This window comes from Stegostoma tigrinum, chromosome 33, assembly GCF_030684315.1.
Source record: "Stegostoma tigrinum isolate sSteTig4 chromosome 33, sSteTig4.hap1, whole genome shotgun sequence".
NCBI classification, from domain to species: Eukaryota; Metazoa; Chordata; class Chondrichthyes; order Orectolobiformes; family Stegostomatidae; genus Stegostoma; species Stegostoma tigrinum.
Genome location: NC_081386.1, coordinates 2,599,293 through 2,620,280, shown reverse-complemented (window position 1 = coordinate 2,620,280; position 20,988 = coordinate 2,599,293). Strand labels below are relative to the sequence as shown.

The 20,988-nt window shown below is 41.8% G+C and overlaps 1 protein-coding gene across 1 annotated transcript in view; it reads right to left on the bottom strand.

Moving 5' to 3' along the window:
* Nucleotides 1-20,988, bottom strand: part of adamts17 (ADAM metallopeptidase with thrombospondin type 1 motif, 17) — a 505,079-nt gene that overhangs the window by 85,089 nt on the left and 399,002 nt on the right. Inside the window, exons 19-20 of the mRNA XM_059639195.1 lie at nucleotides 17,130-17,265; nucleotides 5,008-5,212 (exon numbers count right to left, since the gene is read on the bottom strand). Coding sequence (XP_059495178.1) covers nucleotides 5,008-5,212; nucleotides 17,130-17,265 — 341 coding nt within the window. The remainder of the gene's footprint in view (nucleotides 1-5,007; nucleotides 5,213-17,129; nucleotides 17,266-20,988) is intronic.

Below are 20,988 nucleotides of genomic sequence, written 5' to 3'. Positions count from 1 at the left end.
CGGGAGTGGAATGTCTTATCGTAGGAGCAGAGGCGGAGGAATTGGGAATAGGGGATGGAATTTTTGCAGGAGGGTGGGTGGGAGGAGGTGTATTCTAGGTAGCTGTGCGAGTCGGTGGGCTTGAAATGGACATCAGTTACAAGCTGGTTGCCTGAGATGGAGACTGAGAGGTCCAGGAAAGTGAGGGATCTGCTGGAGATAGCCCAGGTGAACTGAAGGTTGGGGTGGAAGGTGTTGGTGAAGTGGATGAACTGTTCGAGCTCCTCTGGGGAGCAAGAGGTGGCGCCGATACAGTCATCAATGTACCGGAGGAAGAGGTGGGGTTTGGGGCTCGCACAGCTACCTAGAATACACCTCCTCCCACCCACCCTCCTGCAAAAATTCCATCCCCTATTCCCAATTCCTCCGCCTCCGCCGCATCTGCTCCCACGATAAGACATTCCACTCCCGCACATCCCAGATGTCCAAGTTCTTTAAGGACCGCAACTTTCCCCCCACAGTGATTGAGAACGCCCTTGACCGCGTCTCCCGTATTTCCCACAACACATCCCTCACACCCCGTACCCGCCACAACCGCCCTAAGAGGATCCCCCTCGTTCTCACACATCACCCTACCAACCTCCGGATACAACGCATCATCCTCCGACACTTCCGCCATTTACAATCCGACCCCACCACCCAAGACATTTTTCCATCCCCACCCCTGTCTGCTTTCCGGAGAGACCACTCTCTCCGTGACTCCCTTGTTCGCTCCACACTGCCCTCCAACCCCACCACACCCGGCACCTTCCCCTGCAACCGCAGGAAATGCTACACTTACCCCCACACCTCCTCCCTCACCCCTATCCCAGGCCCCAAGATGACATTCCACATTAAGCAGAGGTTCACCTGCACATCTGCCAATGTGGTATACTGCATCCACTGTACTCGGTGTGGCTTCCTCTACATTGGGGAAACCAAGCGGAGGCTTGGGGACCGCTTTGCAGAACACCTCCGCTCAGTTTGCAACAAACAACTGCACCTCCCAGTCGCAAACCATTTCCACTCCCCCTCCCATTCTCTAGATGACATGTCCATCATGGGCCTCCTGCACTGCCACTATGATGTCACCCGAAGATTGCAGGAACAGCAACTCATATTCCGCCTGGGAACCCTGCAGCCATATGGTATCAATGTGGACTTCACCAGTTTCTAAATCTCCCCTTCCCCTACTGCATCCCTAAACCAGCCCAGTTCGTCCCCTCCCCCCACTGCACCACACAACCAGCCCAGCTCTTCCCCCCCACCCACTGCATCCCAAAACCAGTCCAACCTGTCTCTGCCTCCCTAACCGGTTCTTCCTCTCACCCATCCCTTCCTCCCACCCCAAGCCGCACCCCCATCTACCTACTAACCTCATCCCACCTCCTTGACCTGTCCGTCTTCCCTGGGCTGACCTATCCCCTTCCTACCTCCCCACCTATACTCTCTCCACCTATCTTCTTTACTCTCCATCTTCGGTCCGCCTCCCCCTCTCTCCCTATTTATTCCAGTTCCCTCTCCCCATCCCCCTCTCTGATGAAGGGTCTAGGCCCGAAACGTCAGCTGTTGTGCTCCTGAGATGCTGCTTGGCCTGCTGTGTTCATCCAGCCTCACATTTTATTATCTTGGAATTCTCCAGCATCTGCAGTTCCCATTATCTCTGATACCATCAGTTGATAGTGTTTGGTACCATAGCACATAAAATTTAATCAATTGTGTTACAACAGATGTAGGAGGGTGCACCAGTTCTGAGGAAGGGTCACCGGACCCAAAACATTTCCTTCACAGACCTGCTGAGTTTTTTCCAGCAACTTCTGCGTCCCCAATTATACAGACCAAGTGTAGTTTGGTTTACTTTTCAGCAGTATAATTTAACAGCTCTTTTCTACGCAGAGCTTGTTTCTGCTTAATTTGCCTTCTTCAACTAACTTTGAATCACGAGCTGCTCTTCAGTGATTTCTAAGTTATTTTGAGTGGCCTTCTAAAAACCTTAGAAGAACGTCTGCTCTTGTTCCAAGAAAAATAATTATGTAACTAATATTTTGAAGGAATCAAATGTAGCAAATCCTTGTAACTGCCTGTCCATTGAAAGTTACAACGTGGTCAAGTGCTGGTTCCCGTATCACAAATTGATACAACAAAAAAAGGAATTTATCACCTTTCGTGATCTATCACGGCTACATTGCAACTATGATTGAATGGAAGTGCACAACTCACTTGCAGTCTCCTATTAGTAGTACTAGTATTACCCCGAATACATTGCTTGTAAATGATATTATTTTTGTCAATGTAATTATGGCGTAAGGGTTTTTCTGAATGGAGGATATTTTTAACAGCATTGACAGCTGAAAAAGGGCAAATCACGAAAAACCAAATTGTAATTTCTTGGACAGAGCATTTTAGGTGAGGATGTTCCAACAACTTTGTACAATTCTACAAACTTCCAATGATAGGACGGGGATGGTCAGCAATCAGAGGACACAGATTTCAAAGAAATTGTAAAATGTCAGGCAGCAGATGGGGAGAACTTTTTTTACACAATGAGTTGTTGCAACGTTGAACAAAGTGTCTGAAAGTGCAGTGGAAGCAGATTCAGCAGTAACTTACAAAATGAAACTAGAAAATAACTTAAAAGGAGGGGAGAAAATCAATGTCAGTGCTACAGGGTAAGAAAGAGGAACAGGGGATATATGCTAGTTCTTTTAGAAACCTGACCCAGGCACAAAGGATTGAACAATGTCCTGTGATGTATTACTCTCTGAATATATTCTTCGACCATTTCTGCCTCTTGGACCTCCAGAGATCCTATTTCTTTACTTAGTCATCTGGCACTGCCACTGCCAAAAAGGGATGGCTCTGTTATTGGACAGTTTTCCTTCATTCAAGCGACCTAGTCTCTCTCAAAAGATAAAATCGAAAAAGATGAGAAGTGCTGGAAATCTGAATTACATGGAAGAGTAACTGGCATGAGAAGAAGGAATAAGGAAGCCATTTCATCAAAATCTTAAGAATCTGAGGTATGAAAATCCCAGAATTGCTGCAGTGCAGAAGGGGCCATTCAGCCCATTGTGTCTGCACTAGGTTGTCTGAACATTTTGACTTCATGCCCAACTCTTACCTTCTCCCCAGAAACCTGTACATTGTTTCTATTCAAATAATTATCAAATTATTAAATCTCAAATACCTCAATTGAATCGGCCTCCATCACACTTTGAGGCAGTGCAATTTGAACCAAAACGCAGAATTTGCTGGAAAAGCTCAGCAGGTCTGGCAGCAGAGAAATCAAAGTTAATGTTTCAGGTCCGGTGACCCTTCCTCAGAACTGATGGTAGCTAGGAAAATGCTGGTTTGTTTACAGAAGGTAGGGTGGGCGGAGAGGATAAGGAGTAAACGATTGGTAGGGATACATCCTAAAGAGAGAGAAGAACAGTCAAAGGAGTGGATAACGGTAGGGCTGGGAGGGTGAATAGCTGTTAATGGAAACTGTTAGTGGCTAATAATAGTGTGTAATGGCAAGCTATGTCATGACAAGACCTGGTGTGTGGGGTATGGGCCTGGGGGAGTTCAGGCCCTAAAATTATTCAACTCGATATTGAGTCCTGAAGGTTGCAGGGTTCCTAAGCAGAAAATGAGGTGTTTTTCTTCCAGCTTGCACTGAGTTTTGCTGGAGTATTGCAGCAAGCCTGAGACACAGATGTTGGCTAGGGAACAGGGTGGTGTATTAAAGTGGCAGCCAACAGGAGGCTCAGAATCTTTTTGCAGGCAGGACATGATTGCTGTGGAAGGCCATCAAAGGCGGTGGGTGGGGGGCAGCAGGAATATGTGTCTGGTGGAGGCATCTTGCTGGAGATGGTAGAAATGGAGGCTGATGATCTTTTGATTTGCATCTCAAGCCCAGACGATTCGCTAGGTTTTGTTCTTAGCTCACATTGGCATCCTTTGCAAAACAAAACTATGCTCTCTGATTCTCCATCATTTTATGGCAAATGCTAAACAAATCTAAAATGGCAGGTGAGCTTAAATTACTTTTGGAATGCTCTTAAATTTGATAACAGTAACAGTAACAAATTGTAGCTATCGTACTCCAGTGAACCTTGCTTTCATAGACTCAAGTTGAGCTTCTGCTTATATTGATTGCTGTAGTGAGGCAATCGGCCCTACAGAACTGCAAACATACTAACAAAATTACAAACTAGGTGTAGGCCATTCACCCCTGCGAGCCTATTTCAGTAAGATCATGACTGAAGTGATAGTGGCATCAGATATGTTTTGACCACCTTATTAAATCAAGAATCTATCTACTATTGCCTTAAAAGTATTCAGGGACCTGGCTTTTACCATTCTCTGGGAAAAGAGTTCTAAAGACTTTTGTCCTCATTTCTATTGTAAATAAGACACCTGTTATTTTAAAACTGTGATCCCAGTTGTATTTCTGACATAAGGGAAAATATCCTTACAGCATTTACCCTGTCAGAGTTCCCTCAGGGTATTTTAACTGTCTCAATAAGATTACCTCTTGTTCTTCTATGCTCCAATAGATACACAGCCCAGCCTGTCCGACCTTTCCTCAAGAGATAACCCACTCAGGGGATCAGTTGAGTGAATCTTCTCTGAACTGCTTCAAATGCATTTTTCTTCTCCTTAAATAAGACGATCAAAACTGTACACTATGCACAGTAAAGACTAAAATATGGAAGTATCTTTCCTGCATGTCAATAACATTATAAAATTTTTGTAAATCTGCTAACATGACAAAATTAAATACAGATTTATGCCTTAACTCTGCAATGTCACAAACAGTACGAAAAGGGTTGAATATGAGTTTTTATGTATAATCTCTGAAACTTTGGCAACAAATACAAACCTTTTAATGATTGACAGTGAACTTATTTGTTTGCAGACACGATGATAGTAATGCGGTGACAAATAAGATTTAACACTAGCGACTCAGATCGATGTCCAGTTGTGACATTGAGAAGCACATACCTTTGACCAGTCCGAGGCTTCCCACAGTGTGAGACAATGACGTCCTTCACAGCCCTGTACTGTAGATGGCTTTGGACCAAGACAGTAGAGATTTCTTGTCTTGAAATACGTGCCATTTTGTAGCTGATAGACACAGGTCACATTCCGAAACTGAGTGCCTTTTCCACAGGTGCTGGAGCATGGAGTCCATTCGCCTTCCACCCAGCTGCGGGAAAAGAATCCCACTTTAATAAGTGTGTCCAATATGTTCGAATAAAAAAAATACATGATAGAGCAACGGAGTACCTTCGGTGGTGAAAATTTATTTTCATTTGAGCTGTTGGAAATATGGTTTCAAAGGGTGCAGTTAATGCTCACAAACCATTCAACAAAGTATAAGCATTACAAAACTTGTAGAATGACTACATAAGATATTCTTTTCAATATAGATGGTTATAAGGTATAGGCCTGGTTACTCATTCCTTAAATGCCACCTAGTTCAGAATAACACAAATAACCATATGTTTGATTCCCTTCTCTGTTGAGGTACTCTTGGCCTGTCCTGAAGAGTAAAAAGCAATGGTAAACCACTATTGGCACGGATAGGCTGACAATAAAATAGCACAGGCTACAGCATTAGCAAATATGAAAAATACAATCATAAAGTGGCACCTTCAGTTTAGAAAAAGACTGAGGACTCTTTTGATAAGAAAAACAATATTTATTGCAGGTGGCAATTATTTTATCAGTTGTCTGGAAGGAGGGTTTTTCAGCAAAGGCTGGAAAGTGATTTTCAGTGCTCTCACTGTACCCGCCTTCCAGTTGCTCAATGAAGGAATGGGCATCTTTGAATGAGGGAGTCCCAGGGCCGGTGGCATTCAACCCTTCAGCGGGCAAACGTAATTGAGCAGAGGTAGAATTACCCCCTACTTTGTGGTGTGTGTGTATATGTGTGTGTGTGTGTAGTAAGTTGGGGTGGTGTGGCTCAGTTTAACAGTCACTCAGGAGTTAGATCAAATTTTTATATGTCTATTTTTTCTTGGGTAGCTAGTAACTTAACTGCAACGGAATTCTCCAATTTATGTTGGCACTTTCAGGAGGTGCCAGGCTGCTGGGGAATTGCCCATTGGGATCTTCAAGTACCTGGGCAAGATCTGCTAGGTTGCGGATTTCATAGTGCCCTTCACACAACTCTCACTTAGGCTACAGAAGCAACTCTCTGGCCAACAGAAAATCCAAGCCACAATGGAAATACATGTGAAGTTATTCAACAGAAAGACAAAATATTTCCTAGAAGGCGAGGGGTTGGGAAGTGCAAGTGGCCCAGGAAGCCTGGGTATGTTTGTTTGGAGTCACTAAAAGTTAGCATTCACATGCAGTAAGCAACTAAGAAGTACTGAAGCTAATACGTAACTAAGTTGAACTTATATTTTGTATTCTGAATGTTGAGAAAGGAGGGATGCGGTTTTCGTTTCATTTTGTAGACATAGTTTGAAAACTCGGAAGCTTTGTACAATGTAGCCTAGACACCTGTTTTGGTAACATGAATTTGACATGATCTTACTGAATGGGCTAAATGGCCCATTTTACTCCCACACCTGAAGGTCTTATGGAAAAAGAGGTGATGTAATTGAGACTTACAGGGAGTGAAATGGTGGCTGTAGAAAGGGTGTTCCCCATTGCTGAAGAGTTTTGAGCCAGGGTAGGCCATTGAAGACTGCAGAGAATTCCTTCACTTAAAGGTTGGGAAATCTTCAGAATTCTTTACTCCACAGGGCTGTGGAAGCTTAGTTACTATCTATGGACATGGACACTACACTGGAAAGTGACAGTGAGTTCAATGTTCAGCCATGATCTAATTCAGTGATGGTGCAGACTCAGGTACAAACCTGACACCAGTACTTCTCTAAGGCTTACCTTGGAAGGATGACCAAAACCGCATGGAAGTCTCAGTATTTGAGTAACAAGACAGGTTTACTAATATTGTATTAGGATAGCAGGTGACAGTTGAATAAGACTAGAGAGCTATATTGCAAGGTAAGTAGTACACCATGTCTGATGAGATACTTTCTCTACATCCTGGGGATTATAGGCTACAGAGTCTAACTGCAGACTGGCTCACTCCACTCAGAGGCTGCACACACAAGTCAGCTGAACTGTCCAAAAACTTCCAAGTTAACCATTTTGGGCTAACCATCTTATACAATACAATAAAGTTTTAGTCATCTTTTTGAAAAGGATGAGACTAAAATTATACTATCAGAAAAACAAAACAGGTTGGTGAAGTGATCTAATTGGGATTTTTAAGATTATGAGAATTGATAGGATTGGTGCACAGAAGTTTCTACTTATGAGCTCCCCAAACACATGGGCCAGAAATATCTAATAGTCACCAATGAGGCTATTGCAGAATTCAGGAGAGAGATTTTTACTCAAAGTGGTGAAAATGTAGAAACTGCCATCACAAAGTAAAAGAGGTAATTAACTTGGCGTTTAAGGGAAACAAAGAAATCAAGGGATATATTGATAAGGTCAAATTAACTGCAGTGGGATATTTCTATTAGATTTGTACACTGGCATACTTTATCCCAAAGACAAGGTTCAGTCCTATAACTACTGCTTAACTATGTATCTGGTAGGAAAAAATGTTGAGAACAGTAATGATAGATCAGTCAGTTGGACAGCCCATGCTAGAATTTTCTATTCAATTAACATTGAAGCAAATATAAATTCTGTTCAAGGGTGGCATCGTTAGCACTACTGCCTTCCAGTGCCACAGACCTGGGTTCAATTCCAGCTTCTGTCTTGCACATTTTCACAGTGTCTGTGTATGTTTCCTCCCACAGCCCAATGATATACAGGTTAGGTGGATTGATCATACTAAATTGCCCATAGTGTCCAGTGATGTATAGGTTAGGTGGGTTAGCCGTGGGTGTTGCAGGGATAGGGTTAGGGGGGTGCGTCTGTGTGGTGTGCTCCTTAGAGAGTTGGCGTGGGCTTGTTGGGCTGAACGGCCTGTTCTCACATTGTACGGATTCTATGAAAAAAAAATCAAATGTCTGAAACAGAGCATAATTTAGACAATTTCAATCATCGTCATTATGCACATCACATAGATCCCTCAGCATCGTACTTGCAAACACATTTCAAGTTGAATGCTCAACATTTTAGCAAAATTATTTTGAAAAAAACTAAATAAGATGTCTTAGAGTTTTGTGCAACCAATATTTATGCAATATGAGAAGATTTCATTTGCATTGTGGGAGAGGCAGTGCAGTATTTACGATCTTAAAGATTGACGGACGTGGAGGAGGAGTGAATAAAGTGGAGACCTCAAGGTTGGAGAAAGAGGTGGTGCAGGAAGTGAATGAGGAGGTATTGAACTAGGTAGCAATAGGAAGTGATGGAAGAGGAGGAAACACGGGGAAGAAAGAACAAGGACAGTGAAGGTAGGACATGGAGGAAGAGTCAGAGTGCTTTACTAAAGAAGAAAGGAGCCTGAAAAAGGTGGGGACCAGCCCATGACATTGAGGAGCTTGCTACAAGAAGACGTCAAGTGTGTCATTGTCAAGCTGTGCACTGTCTCCATCCAACATGTTTCATGAAAGGATTGCTAACTTGTCATTGGGCGCGGCAGGGTAAAAGAAGTTGTGTTATATCTTGCAGTAAATATGTGATATTCCTTTAAAGTGCATGCTCCTAATGCCATGGCACATGACTTAATGGTATGAGCTCTTATTCTCTGTCTTACTGAGTGAGCTCAGTCAGTCCTCTTGCCGTATGACACACTGAGGGGAACATGCTCCAGTACATCCGCATTACATAGCTTGAGTCCAGACACACAAATGCCTGTGATTGTAATGTTCACACATATATACCAGAGGCTATAATAAAAGTTGATCGAGATCTTCATTTTTGTATAAGCCATGTAGGCAAAGGGGATACTTATCCTTTGTAGTGATTAGAACGAGGTCAGCCAGGTGGACCTCATAGAATATGAGTTCCCTGATTGCGGCTGCTAATCTGGTCCTATCAGAGAGCCCTGGCTGACAGATAGATATAAACAGGAGTGTCAGAGGGTCTGTTCACTCTGACAGCTGGCTCTGAGGGAGCTGGATCAATGTCAAGGACTTTTCATGTGTATATATAGGGTGACTTGGTGATGGGATACTAGCATCTGTGGAGTTATTTCATCTTTATTAGTTGATGCACAGAGTTTAAGAGCAGAGAGTTTATGCTGTAATGTATAACAAGCTGGTTAGGCCACAGCTAGAATATTGCGTCTGGGTCTGGAATCCACATTATTGATGAATGCGATTGTGCTGGTGAGGGTGTACAGGTGGTTTACCAGGATGCTGCCTGAGTTGAAGAGTTTTAGTTATGAAGAGAGATTGGACAAACTAGGATGGTTAGAGGAGACTGCTCAGGGACGAGATTGAAATTTATAAAATTGAGAGGCATTGACAGGGTAGACAGGAAGAAACTTTTCCCCTTATCGATGGAGGTATCGATGACCAGGGGACATATAATTAAGGTAAACGGGCACAGGTTTCAAGGAGGTGAGAGAAAATTTATTTTCACTGAGGGTGGTGGGAGCCAGGAGCTCAATCTCTACACGGGTAATAAAGGCAAAAGCCTACATAACATTTAAGAAGTATTTATATGAATTCTTGTGATGCCAAGGCATACAAGGCTATGGGCCAAGTACTGGAAAATGGAATTAACATAGCTAGGTGACTTTTTTTGACTGGCACAGACTCGATGGGCCAAAGGGCCTTTTTCTGAGCAGTAAACCTCTATGATTTGATAATTCAATGTATCCCATCACAATAGAAAGACAGAAACAACTAAGGTAGGAGCAGTAGTAGGCTATTCGACCCCCAAGCCTGCTCTGCCATTCAATATGATTATAGCTGATCATTATGCTCAATACCTTAATCCCACTCTCTTCCCGTGTCCCTTGATCCCTTTAGCCACAACAGCTGTACTTACTTTCTTCTTGAAAACATATCAGGTTTTGGCCTCAATCACTTTCTGAAGTAGTGAATTCCACAGACTCATCACTCTCTGGGTGAAGAAATTTCTCCTTGGCTGAGTCCTAGAAGGTTAACAACTTATCCTCAAGTTATGATACTTGATTCTGGATTATCTCACCATTGGGAGCATCCTTCCTGCTTCAAACCTGTCTAGTCCTGTTAAAATTTTATAGGTTTCAATGAGGTTACCCCTCATTCTTCTAAACTCGAGTGAATACAATTCTAACCGACTCAATCTCTACTCAGAGGCCCGTCCTGCCAACCCAGGAATCAATTCAGTAAACTTTTGCAGCACTGCCTCTGAAGCAAGAAAATCCTTTCTCAGATAAGGGGACCAAAACTGCACACAATATTCCAGGTGTGGCCTTAACAATGCCCTGTATAATTACCGAAGGACATCTTTGTTCCTGTACTGGCATCCTCTCACTATGAAGGCCAACATACAGTTTGCCTTCTTTACTGCCAGCTGCACCTGCGTGCTTACCTTCAGTGACTGATGCACTAGGTTTTATTCAACATTCCCCTCTCTCATTTTAAATAACTGAGCCATTCAAATAATAATTTTCCTTCCTTTTTTTGCCACGCAAGTGGATAACCTCACATTTATCCACATTATATTGCATCTGCCATGCATTTGTCCACTCAGTCAGTCAGTCCAAATCACTTTGCATCCTCTTCACCTTCCTTCCAGCTTTGTGTCATCTGCAAATTTTGAGATATGACATCATCTAAATTATTAATCTATACTGTGAGTATCTGGGGTCCTGGTACCAATCCCTACGGTACCCTACTCGTCACTGCCTGTCATTCAGAAAAGGACCCATTTGTTCTTACTCTTTGTTTCTTGTCTGCTAACCAATTTTCTATCCATCTCAATAAACTACCCCCAATCTTATATACTTTAATTTTACACATTTTAATCCCTTATGTAGGACTTATGAAAATCCTCTGAAAGTTTTTTTAAATAGTGGCTTATGATAGGTACCCTCCAATCACTATTTCACAGTCTATGTATTAACTATTTCACTTCCTTAAGTACTCTGGGATGTAGATTATCAAGTCCCACGGATTTATCAGTATTCAATTCCCATCAATTTCTCCAACACCATTTCTTCACTAACACAGATTGGTTTAATTCCTCCCTTTCATTAAACCCTGTGCTCCCCTCCATTTCTGGTACATTATTTATATCCTCCTTTGTGAAGATTGAAGCAAAGTATGCATTTAGTTCATCAGCCATTCCTTTGGTCCCGATTATAAATTCCCCCTTTCTATAACAGACCTACATGAGTTTTCACCAAATGTTTTCTCTTTACATGCCCAAGCAAACTTTTACAATCAGTTTTATGTTCCCTGTAAGCTTACTCTCATACTCTCCCTTTCTTAATCAATCCCTTGGTCCTCCTTTGATTTCAAAGTTGCTCCCAATCTTGATGTCTGTAGTTTTTTTTCTTGCCAATTTATTTATCTGTTTTTTACATCTAATACTTCCTCTAACTTATCTCATAAGCTATGGTTTGACCACTGTTTTGTTTGCATTCTTGCGCTATTTAGGAATGAATGATGTTTTTATTTCACCATCCTGCTCTTTGAATGTCTGCCATTGCCTATCCACTGTCATTCCTTTCAGTAATATTTCCTAATCCATCACTACTAACTCATACCTCATACATTATTGTTTCCCTTATTAAAATTCAAGACCCTGGTTTCAGAATAAATGACCTCACTGTCCATCTTGATGAAGAATTCTATCATATTATGGGTGCTCATTCCCAAGAGGTCTCTCAGAAATATATCACCAATTATTCCTTTCTCAATGCATAGTACCCAGTCTTAGATGACCTGCTCTGTAGTTGGTTTCTCAATGTATTAGTCTAGAAAACTATCCCGTAAACAATCTAGGAATTCTTCGTCTATGGTAATTATGATTAATTTGATTTGTCTGGTCTACATGCAGATTAAAGTCACCCATAATTACAGATGTTCATTTACTACATGCATCTCTGATTTTCTGTTTAATACCATTCCCAGCATCACACTGCAGTTTAGTGATGCCACTAATGTTTTCTGCCCCTTGGTATTTTCAATTCTCCCCACCCAGATTCAATGTTGTCTAAGCTAATATCTTTCTTCAAAGATAGCTGGAGATCATCAGCTATTATGTCATAACAAACAGACAGAAGTCAAGGAAATGGAGGTGTCTTGCCACTGTTCTCCCCTACCTTCACTAACTAACTCACCATAATGCAATGGGCAGGGAAGAGAGGTTGAGATATGATCTGTCTGGAATTGGAGACAAAATGTGATGTCAGGGCGAGAACCAGGCAGCAGGCTTCATTGCCAATTTATGACAATCTCATTTCTGACGTGGGTAAAATACTGGATAAAACTCCAGGTGCTTTTAGTTATTTCTGGTCTCCAAAGAGAATACCATAGATGGAATAATTGCCCAAAGTCAATTTTAAATTCCACGTTAGATCATTCAGGCTAGAAAATGATGACCTTCAAGAAATTCTGGTGTCAAACTATCAGCACTAATCCAGTAAAAATATCATTAAATGAAAGTGTCATTTAATTACTTTTAACTTAGAAGGCTATTTCTGAAACTGAGTCATTTGAAATCATATTAATTTGCACATGTTTACTGAGTAGCTTTAGGGGACTGCAGTACTAAAATGTAAAACACTGCCATTAGGATATGTTAAGTTTAAATGTCCTTTATATAGGTGATCCTTGTAATGTATTGTATATTGCTGCACATTCTTTGAAGGTTAAAGTACAAATTATGGATCACAATCCATGTTTGCATCTGGATATGTTACATTTAGCTCCCTTATAAATTCTACTATTTAATCTCCCAGGAATACTTTTGTATAAATACACACTGAAATTCCAAACCTTTCTGGATTTTTAATTTGTTTTTGGGTTGTCAGGATCTCAGGTGCCCTATTTCCACCCATCACATTAAACATCAAGCATCACTGAGATTGAGAATGGTTAGGATGTGTAAGGCAACATATGGGACCGATCAAAGCCTTATATCTTTTTCAAGTTATCATTGCAGAATGTGTTAAAGCAGGGAAGAAGCAGGAGGGATTGCACTCCATTACAGTGATCAGGACATTCAGCGCCTGGTTAAGACCATGATGTGGAAGTGCTGGTGTTGTCTGGGGCAGACAATGTCAGACATCACACCACACTAGGTTAATTTGAAAACACAAGCTTTTGGAGCGTAGTCCCTTGGTCAGGTAAAGTAGTTACGTTCTGAAAGCTTGTGTTTTGAAATAAACCTGTTGGACTATAACCTGGTGTCGTGTGATTTCTGCCCTGGTTAAGATCAGAGACACTAATGACACATTTCCCTTGAGTCAGTGGTGGAACCTGCCCACAGTAACCAAGCAGCCATGGCAGGAGATGATTCCACGTGAGTATAACTGGGGACTGTCACAGATCATGAATCCAGAACAGGAAGAGGTTCCAGAAACTGCTGCTTTCAGCAAAAAAAGTGTGTTGCTGGTCAGAAACACACACAAAAATCCACGTGGTGGGAAACATTTGTATTTCTGGTGGGAGACCTGGAACAAAGCTCTTGAGTATCCAAGTTGTTCTGGTACTTGCCCGCAGTAATTGATAGAGATATGAGTCAACACACTGGTACACAACCAAATTTAAGAGATTTTGACTTGGCAGCACGTTATATTAGGCTAATGTCACTCTATATGTTATAAGTAGAGCAAGAGGATCCATAGTGGCAGGGAGATAGCCTAGCATGGGGATGCAGCCACAAGGTTTGGGTGATTAAGAATGTGAGGAAATGTTATAGACATAACCAGGCTGCCCATCCAGCGAGTGGTCAGGGACGAGCAATGTGCATGGGAAGCACTTTGAAAGTTGTATTGTTGGAGGTGATTTTTATTAACTTCAATATGATACAACTATAAAACACACCCGCTCTCATTCTCGTTTTTCAGCATTCTTCGTGACATCCAAGTCCACTCCTTAGTCACCCTTCATTTCCCTTCTCTTTCTACAGTACTTTTCCATGCAACCAATCCCGAATCAAAACCAGTTCTTTCACCACATTCCTTTCCCAGGGCCAAAGCACTGCTTCCAAGTAGAATAGAGGCTTTCTTGTACTTTGGTTAATTAGTTAGACTGTATACATTACTTGTATTTCGGTTTTATCTACATTTAGGTGACCAAACACAGACTGTTTTGGGTGGAGCATCTCTGCTGAGTCTACAAGCATGACTCTGAGCTTTCAGTTGCCTGTTACTTCAATTCTCCACTTTACAGTCTGACTCTTCTGTCCTCAGCATGCTGCATTGTTTCAGTGAAGCTTAACACAAGTTTGAAAAACAGCAATTTATCCTTCAACTCAGCATTCTGCAGCCATCTTAACTCAGCACTGAGTTCAATAGCTTCAGATCATTAAACAAGAAAGCAAAGGGAACAAAAGTAAAGTTGCTGGAAGCTCGGCAAGTCTGGCAGCATCTGTGAAGAAAAAATCAGAGTTAACATTTCGTTAACTCCGGTGGCAGTTCCTCAGAACGGGAGGATTCGAAACATGAGGGATGAAACTTCAGTTGGAGTCCACGTGGGGTAAGTCTGAGCCGGAGACAGTCACTGAGGAATGTGATATGGCTGTGGAAATGAATTCTAGCAAATACTTGGTCAAACACCAGGAGTGACAGTGAAATTAATATCGGTGCACAAGAAGAAATCTTGTAGAAGAGAAGAGCAGTATTTCCTCAAGGGGGGCATGCCTAGAAGAGATGTGGCAGTGAGTTAAATACTAAATAAAAACAGAGTTTATTATTTTTTGTATTGAGTACAAGAGTTGGCAGCTCATGTTACAGTTGTATAGGACTTTGGTTCAGCCACATTTGGAATACTGAGTACAGTTCTGGTCGCCACGTTACCAAAAGGATGTGGATGCTTTGGAGAGGGTGCAGAGGAGGTTCGCCAGTATATTGCCTGGTATGGAGGGCGCAAGCTGTGAAGAGAGGGTGATAAGATGAGGGTTATTTACATTAGAAAGACGGAGGTTGAGGGAGGACCTGATTGAGGTCTACAAAATCATGAGAACTATAGACAGGGTGGATAGCAAGAAGCTTTTTTCCCCCAGAGTGGGGGACTCAATTACTAGGGGTCACGATTTCAAGGTGAGAGGAGGAAAGTTTATGGGAGATATGCGTGGAAAGCTCTTTACACAGAGGGCGATGGGCGCCTGGAACGCATTTCCAGCGAAGGTGGGAGAGGTGGGCACGATAGCGTCATTTAAATGTATCTAGACAGATATTTGAATGGGCAGGGAGCAGAGGGATACAGATCATTGGAAAATGGGTGACAGGTTTAGATAGAGGATCTGGATCTGCGCAGGCTTGGAAGGCCAAAGGGCCTGCTCCTGTGCTGTAATTTTCTTTGTTCTTTGGAAAGAACTGCAGATGCTGTAAATCAGGAGCAAAAACAGAAGTTGCTGAAAATGCTCAGCAGGACTGGCAGCATCTGTGGAAAAAAAAGCAGTTAATGCTTTGGGTCCGGTGACCCTTCCTCAGAACTCAGAAAGGCAGCAGAGGTTGTTTGTGTTTTTCCCTTTTGTTTTGTTGGGTCTGCCTTGTCTGGTTCTCTTCTTTATCCCTTCAATTTACATCCAGATGCTTTATTTCGCAGCAATTCACTCTTCATTTGGACACAGCCTTTAATTCTTCACTCCATCCATTATCTTTCATTCTGGCTGTTGCATCATGAAATCTTTTGTTACTTGACTTTCTCCATCATTCTTTCTATTCTCTCCTGCCAGCTTAAGAATTCTGATATTTAAACATTTACAGAAAAGATGTAAGCGCATTGCAGAGAATGCAGAAGTGATTGACAAGAATGGTTCCAGCAATGAGAAACTTCCATTATGAGGACTGATTGAGAAAGGTCGGAACTGCTCTCATAGAAGTGAAGAAGGCTTGGAGATCAGATGGATATTGCCAAAATCATGAGTTGGCTGCATAACTCAGCAAGCAGTTACAGTCTGGAATGAACTGCTTGGAAATGTGGTAGCGGCAAGATCAAATCAGACATTCATAAGGGCATTGGATAATCATTTGGATAGAAATAATATGCAAAGGATATAGAGAACAAGCAGGAGCTTAGAAATCTGTCATTAGTTCAACTGAAGATCTGCTGAAACACACGATGGGCTGAATTGCCTTTTTCTGCTCCATAACACTTCTGTAATTGTGTGTATGTTCATTTGTGTGTCTGTGTATATTTGCCTGTGTGCATGTGTGTGGTGTGTCTGTGTGTTTTTGTCCATTCCTTGCTCACATGTTCCTATTCCTGTCTTCTAATCATCCTTAGGAATCTTCTCCTAAATTGCACTGAAATAAGAATAAGATTCATTCCTTGGTGCTCTACTTTTATCTTGTGCTTTTTCCACTTCTTTTATTAAATGTCACAGATAGATGTATATTACTGATCCTAGCTTTAGGATGATCTTTTAAAATATATCCAAAGCTAACTTACGTCAGTTGAGCTTTTCAGGACGAACATTTAAGGTGTATAATCCAGACTGTCACTGAATTATAAAATCAAGAGAATGGATGTGCCATCTTTTAGATGCACTGAGAAACTTGTTATTCTGATGATTTAGGTGAAAAATCCCATGGCAGTACTGAAAGAGTTGCAAAATCCTTTTGGCCAAAATTTTTCCTGCAAACAAAACCATTAAAAACATCTGAACAGTCTATTTATTTTGTTGCTTATCACCCTACCAATCCATCAATGTGACAACTGTCCATGCCAACATCAAACATCAAGGGAGAAACTTGGACAATTCCTACCATTATTTGAAGCTTACTTTGTAAAGCACCAAGGGGTTACTTCTGAGATAATGGGAACTGCAAATGCTGGAGAATCCAAGATAATAAATTGTGAAGCTGGATGAACACAGCAGGCCAAGCAGCATCTCAGGAGTACAAAAGCTCCTGAGATGCTGCTTGGCCTGCTGTATTCATCCAGCTTCACACTTTATGATTAAGGGGTTACTTCAGACTGGGGGAATTAATGTCCAGGATAGTTGTGTAGCAGCGAGTATATGATAGAGTTTCTTACCGCGACAGGCATGGATGTATATTGCACTTCCTGACCTGTGGCTCTGGACGGGTCAGGTTTTGACAATCGCTATCATTTACCACCTCCAATGTCTTATTCAAAATCTTGGTGCAACGGACGATTGTTTTCCGCTCACCTGAAAACAAGGAACAGAATACAAAGAGAAAAAAAGAAATAAGGAGACAGCAATCTGAATGCAGAAAACTATCCTACCGAGCTACCAATACTATACTCTAACTTTTATTGAATTCTAGTTTGATTTCTAAAGCAGCATTTGGATTATTCTCAGGCACTATCTCCTACAGCCTACACTAATGCTTGCAGCAACCCAATGAATTGGGTTTTGTTGGAGTACAATCTAACTGAATGTAATTATATTGGATTTTGGTGTCTGATGCTGTGTTAACTGTCAGTGCTGACAGCAGAACAACCCAAAATGGATTTCAGCATGTTCCAATGATGAGATTATGATATAATATGCTGAAAAAAGCACAAATGCTTTGACACTGATACAAATAGATTGTACAGTGCAGTGGTCAGTCTATCACCACACTATTCATAGCCAAGCTTCAGAAAGCACGTTGCTGTTGATTCAGAGAGAGAATCATAATCATCATAGAATCCCTACAGTGTGGAAAAAGGCCCTACAGCCCAATGTGTCCACACTAATCCATCCCCCCTAGAACTCCAGTGGAACTTCAACAGAAACTGCCTCACTTCAGACACTTGAGTGTAAAGGACCTAGATCATTTCAGAGGGATAGTAGGAACTGCAGATGTTTGAGAATCTGAGAAAACAAGATGCAGGGCTGGATGACCACAGCAGGCCAGGCCACATCAAGGAGCAAGAAAGCTGCCGTTTTGGGTCCGGACCCTTCTTCAGAAAATATTTCTTGCTCCTCAGATGCTGCTTGGCCTGCAGTGTCCATCCAGCTCTACACCTTGTTATCTTATTTGAGATCATTTCAGAACTGTCTGATTCTTTCAAAACCTGTGAATTAATTTGTTTCACCTTTTCAATCTAATTGTTAGTATCAGATACAAAGAAAGATAAATAGTTCAAAATTTTAATCCTCGGACTGAGCCTCAGGTTATTTGTTAAAGAGGCAACATCACACTCGTATACTCAACATAGCTGTGACCCTCCAGCTGGCTGCACCAGTGGTTGCCATGGTTCAAAGATCAACAATGAAATACTGTAAAACTCAAAGGAGTTACATGCAAGCTGGTAACTATTACATGGAATTCACATTGTCTGTGATTTTCATCTATTCCTATGGAGATATTTTTCAGACATGTGCCTACAGCACGTGAGACTCCTCCTGAGTCATATTTTGTATACTTAATTGATGTATCTTAGTGACAAGTTGCTTTTACACATTGGAAGCTCTCTTAAATTTCCGTCACATCTGTCTTTACATTAAGTGTCAAATGTTTTAAGTAAAATATTTGTTTTTGAAAAAGACAATTTTGTTCGGAATGTTATTTAAAACTTTTTCGCTTCTATGTTCCGTTCTCCAACAGTCTAACCTCAATCACAAGTACAAACCTTACATTAAGTGAACACCCAAATGGAAATTTTTGGATATTTGCTATTTCCTTTGTACAATGCCCACAGTACAATACAGTTCTGAAGTCCGTTCAGCCTTTGTGTCCGTACTGGATTCTTGAATTAATTGGGTAGCTCTTTCAATCACCTTTCTTTTATCCCAGCTAATATTCACCCGGTAACTTATTGCAAGTTGTTACTGAATCTGCAGATTCCAGGATTGAGTTTAATGATACGGATATCAGCAATACTGGACAGGATGCACACAAACAGACCAAGGTGTTTACAGATGGCAAGACTGCAGTCGTGAAAATGCCACATCTGGTTTAAACCTCAAATTCCACAGCTTCTGACCAACATCAAAGCAAACTCCAAAAAATTATTGATTCCAAACTATTTGTTATCACTGGATTTGAAGCAAAATTTGGCTTGAAGGATCATTTCAGGGACCAAGTGGTTGGTTGACCCCCTCTCAAAAACTTTAATTACCCCAGGCCCAGGTAAGGGTCTTATAGTCAGGGTTACAAGCCTTGGTAAATAGCAGAATTGGAGAATTTCTGATGGTAATGGCAGATGAGCTGGAACTCTGATGGACAGCAGTTGTTTAGGCATACAGAATGTGAAAAAATTTTAATTACCTTTAGGTTAGATACCCTAGAGTGTGGAAACAGGCCCTTCGGCCAAACAAGTCCACACCGCCCTTTTGAAGCATCCCACCCAGACCCGTACCCCTATAACCCACACACCTCTGAACACTACGGGCAATTTAGCATGGCCAATCCACCTAACCTGCACATCTTTGGGCTATGGGAGGAAACCGGAGCACCCAGAGGAAACCCACACTGGCACGGGGAGAATTTGCAAACTCCACACAGGCAGTTGCCCGAGGCTGGAATTGAACCTGGGTCCCCGGTGCTGTGAGGCTGCAGTGCTAACTACTGAGCCACCGTGCCGCCCTAGTACGAGTTATGAGTTCGAGTTTACGTACTCATAAGGAAGGCAATGAGAAACCACCTTGTGTAATCTCTTCCTTAGTAACGTTTCTCATTATTCATTGGAGTTGAAAAGGGCAGGCTCCCATAAGCATTTGAACTGGATACTGCAGAAACTTGAGACATGTAGAAGTGAGCAGGGGAACGTATCCTGAGACAGATCACCACTACATCTAAAGAAAAATATTTCTTTATTTAAAAGTGAGAGGCGAAAATACTGGATGCGTGTTTGCTCGCTGAGCTGGAAGGTTAGTTTTCAGACGTTTCGTCACCATTCTAAGTAACATCATCAGTGAGCCTCCGACGAAGCGCTGGTGTTATGTCCTGCTTTCTATTTATCTGGTTAGATAAATAGAAAGCGGGACATAACACCAGCGCTTCGTCGGAGGCTCACTGATGATGTTACCTAGAATGGTGACGAAACGTCTGAAAACGAACCTTCCAGCTCAGTGAGCAAACTCACATCCAGAACCGCAACCTGAGCTACAAATCTTCTCAAAACTCGCTAGGCGAAAATACAAAATAAAAACAAACAGATGGAGCATGTTTCTACTGAAGAGAACAGTTGTAAACTTGAAATATGGAGCAGAATGCACTATATTTTCACACATCTGATTGCAAACCCTACAGTTGATGTGGCACAGCTATTTCACATAACTGCAACACTAGTAGCCTGGAGGCTCTTGGACCTTGCCACACTGCCTTGAGTGTTCATTTCCCAAAGATGAAATGGGCGCCACAGTCCCAGTAGAATAGGCAACATTTCTAAAAGTGTCAGGTCACACTGGCTACCCTCACTGCACTCCACAAAAACCAAAACATTCTATTTTACGGTAACTGGGGGATGGGAAACAGGCCCTAAATTTATTAGATTTTTAAAATTAGATTTTAATTATCAACCCTGCAATGACCAGTTCTACTTATGTTGTTTAAAGTCCCGCTTGGGGCACTTAAAGCAAGATATTCGGCCCCCGCCCGTGGAGGATGGAAATGAAAGCAATCCCAGCACTGTCTACTTTGATGGGTAAGGAGGAGATGAAGGGTTGATCCTGGAAAGATTGCCTGTTCCAGTAAAAGAAGCAACTAAACAGACCCAATAGAATGCTGTTAAGGACAACTAAAAGGAGGCCAACTGGATTTTTCAGTTGATCTCCCAGTTTCTGGATATGACTGGCTGGAATGAGGCTCATTTCACAGCCTGGAGGCAGCAACGGCCAAGTTTTGTTCCTATTTTTCAATTAAATATTTTTAAAATGTTGCTGAGAACCTACACGTTGAAGTCACTTAATAATTACTTCCTATGTACAATAGCCTGATGC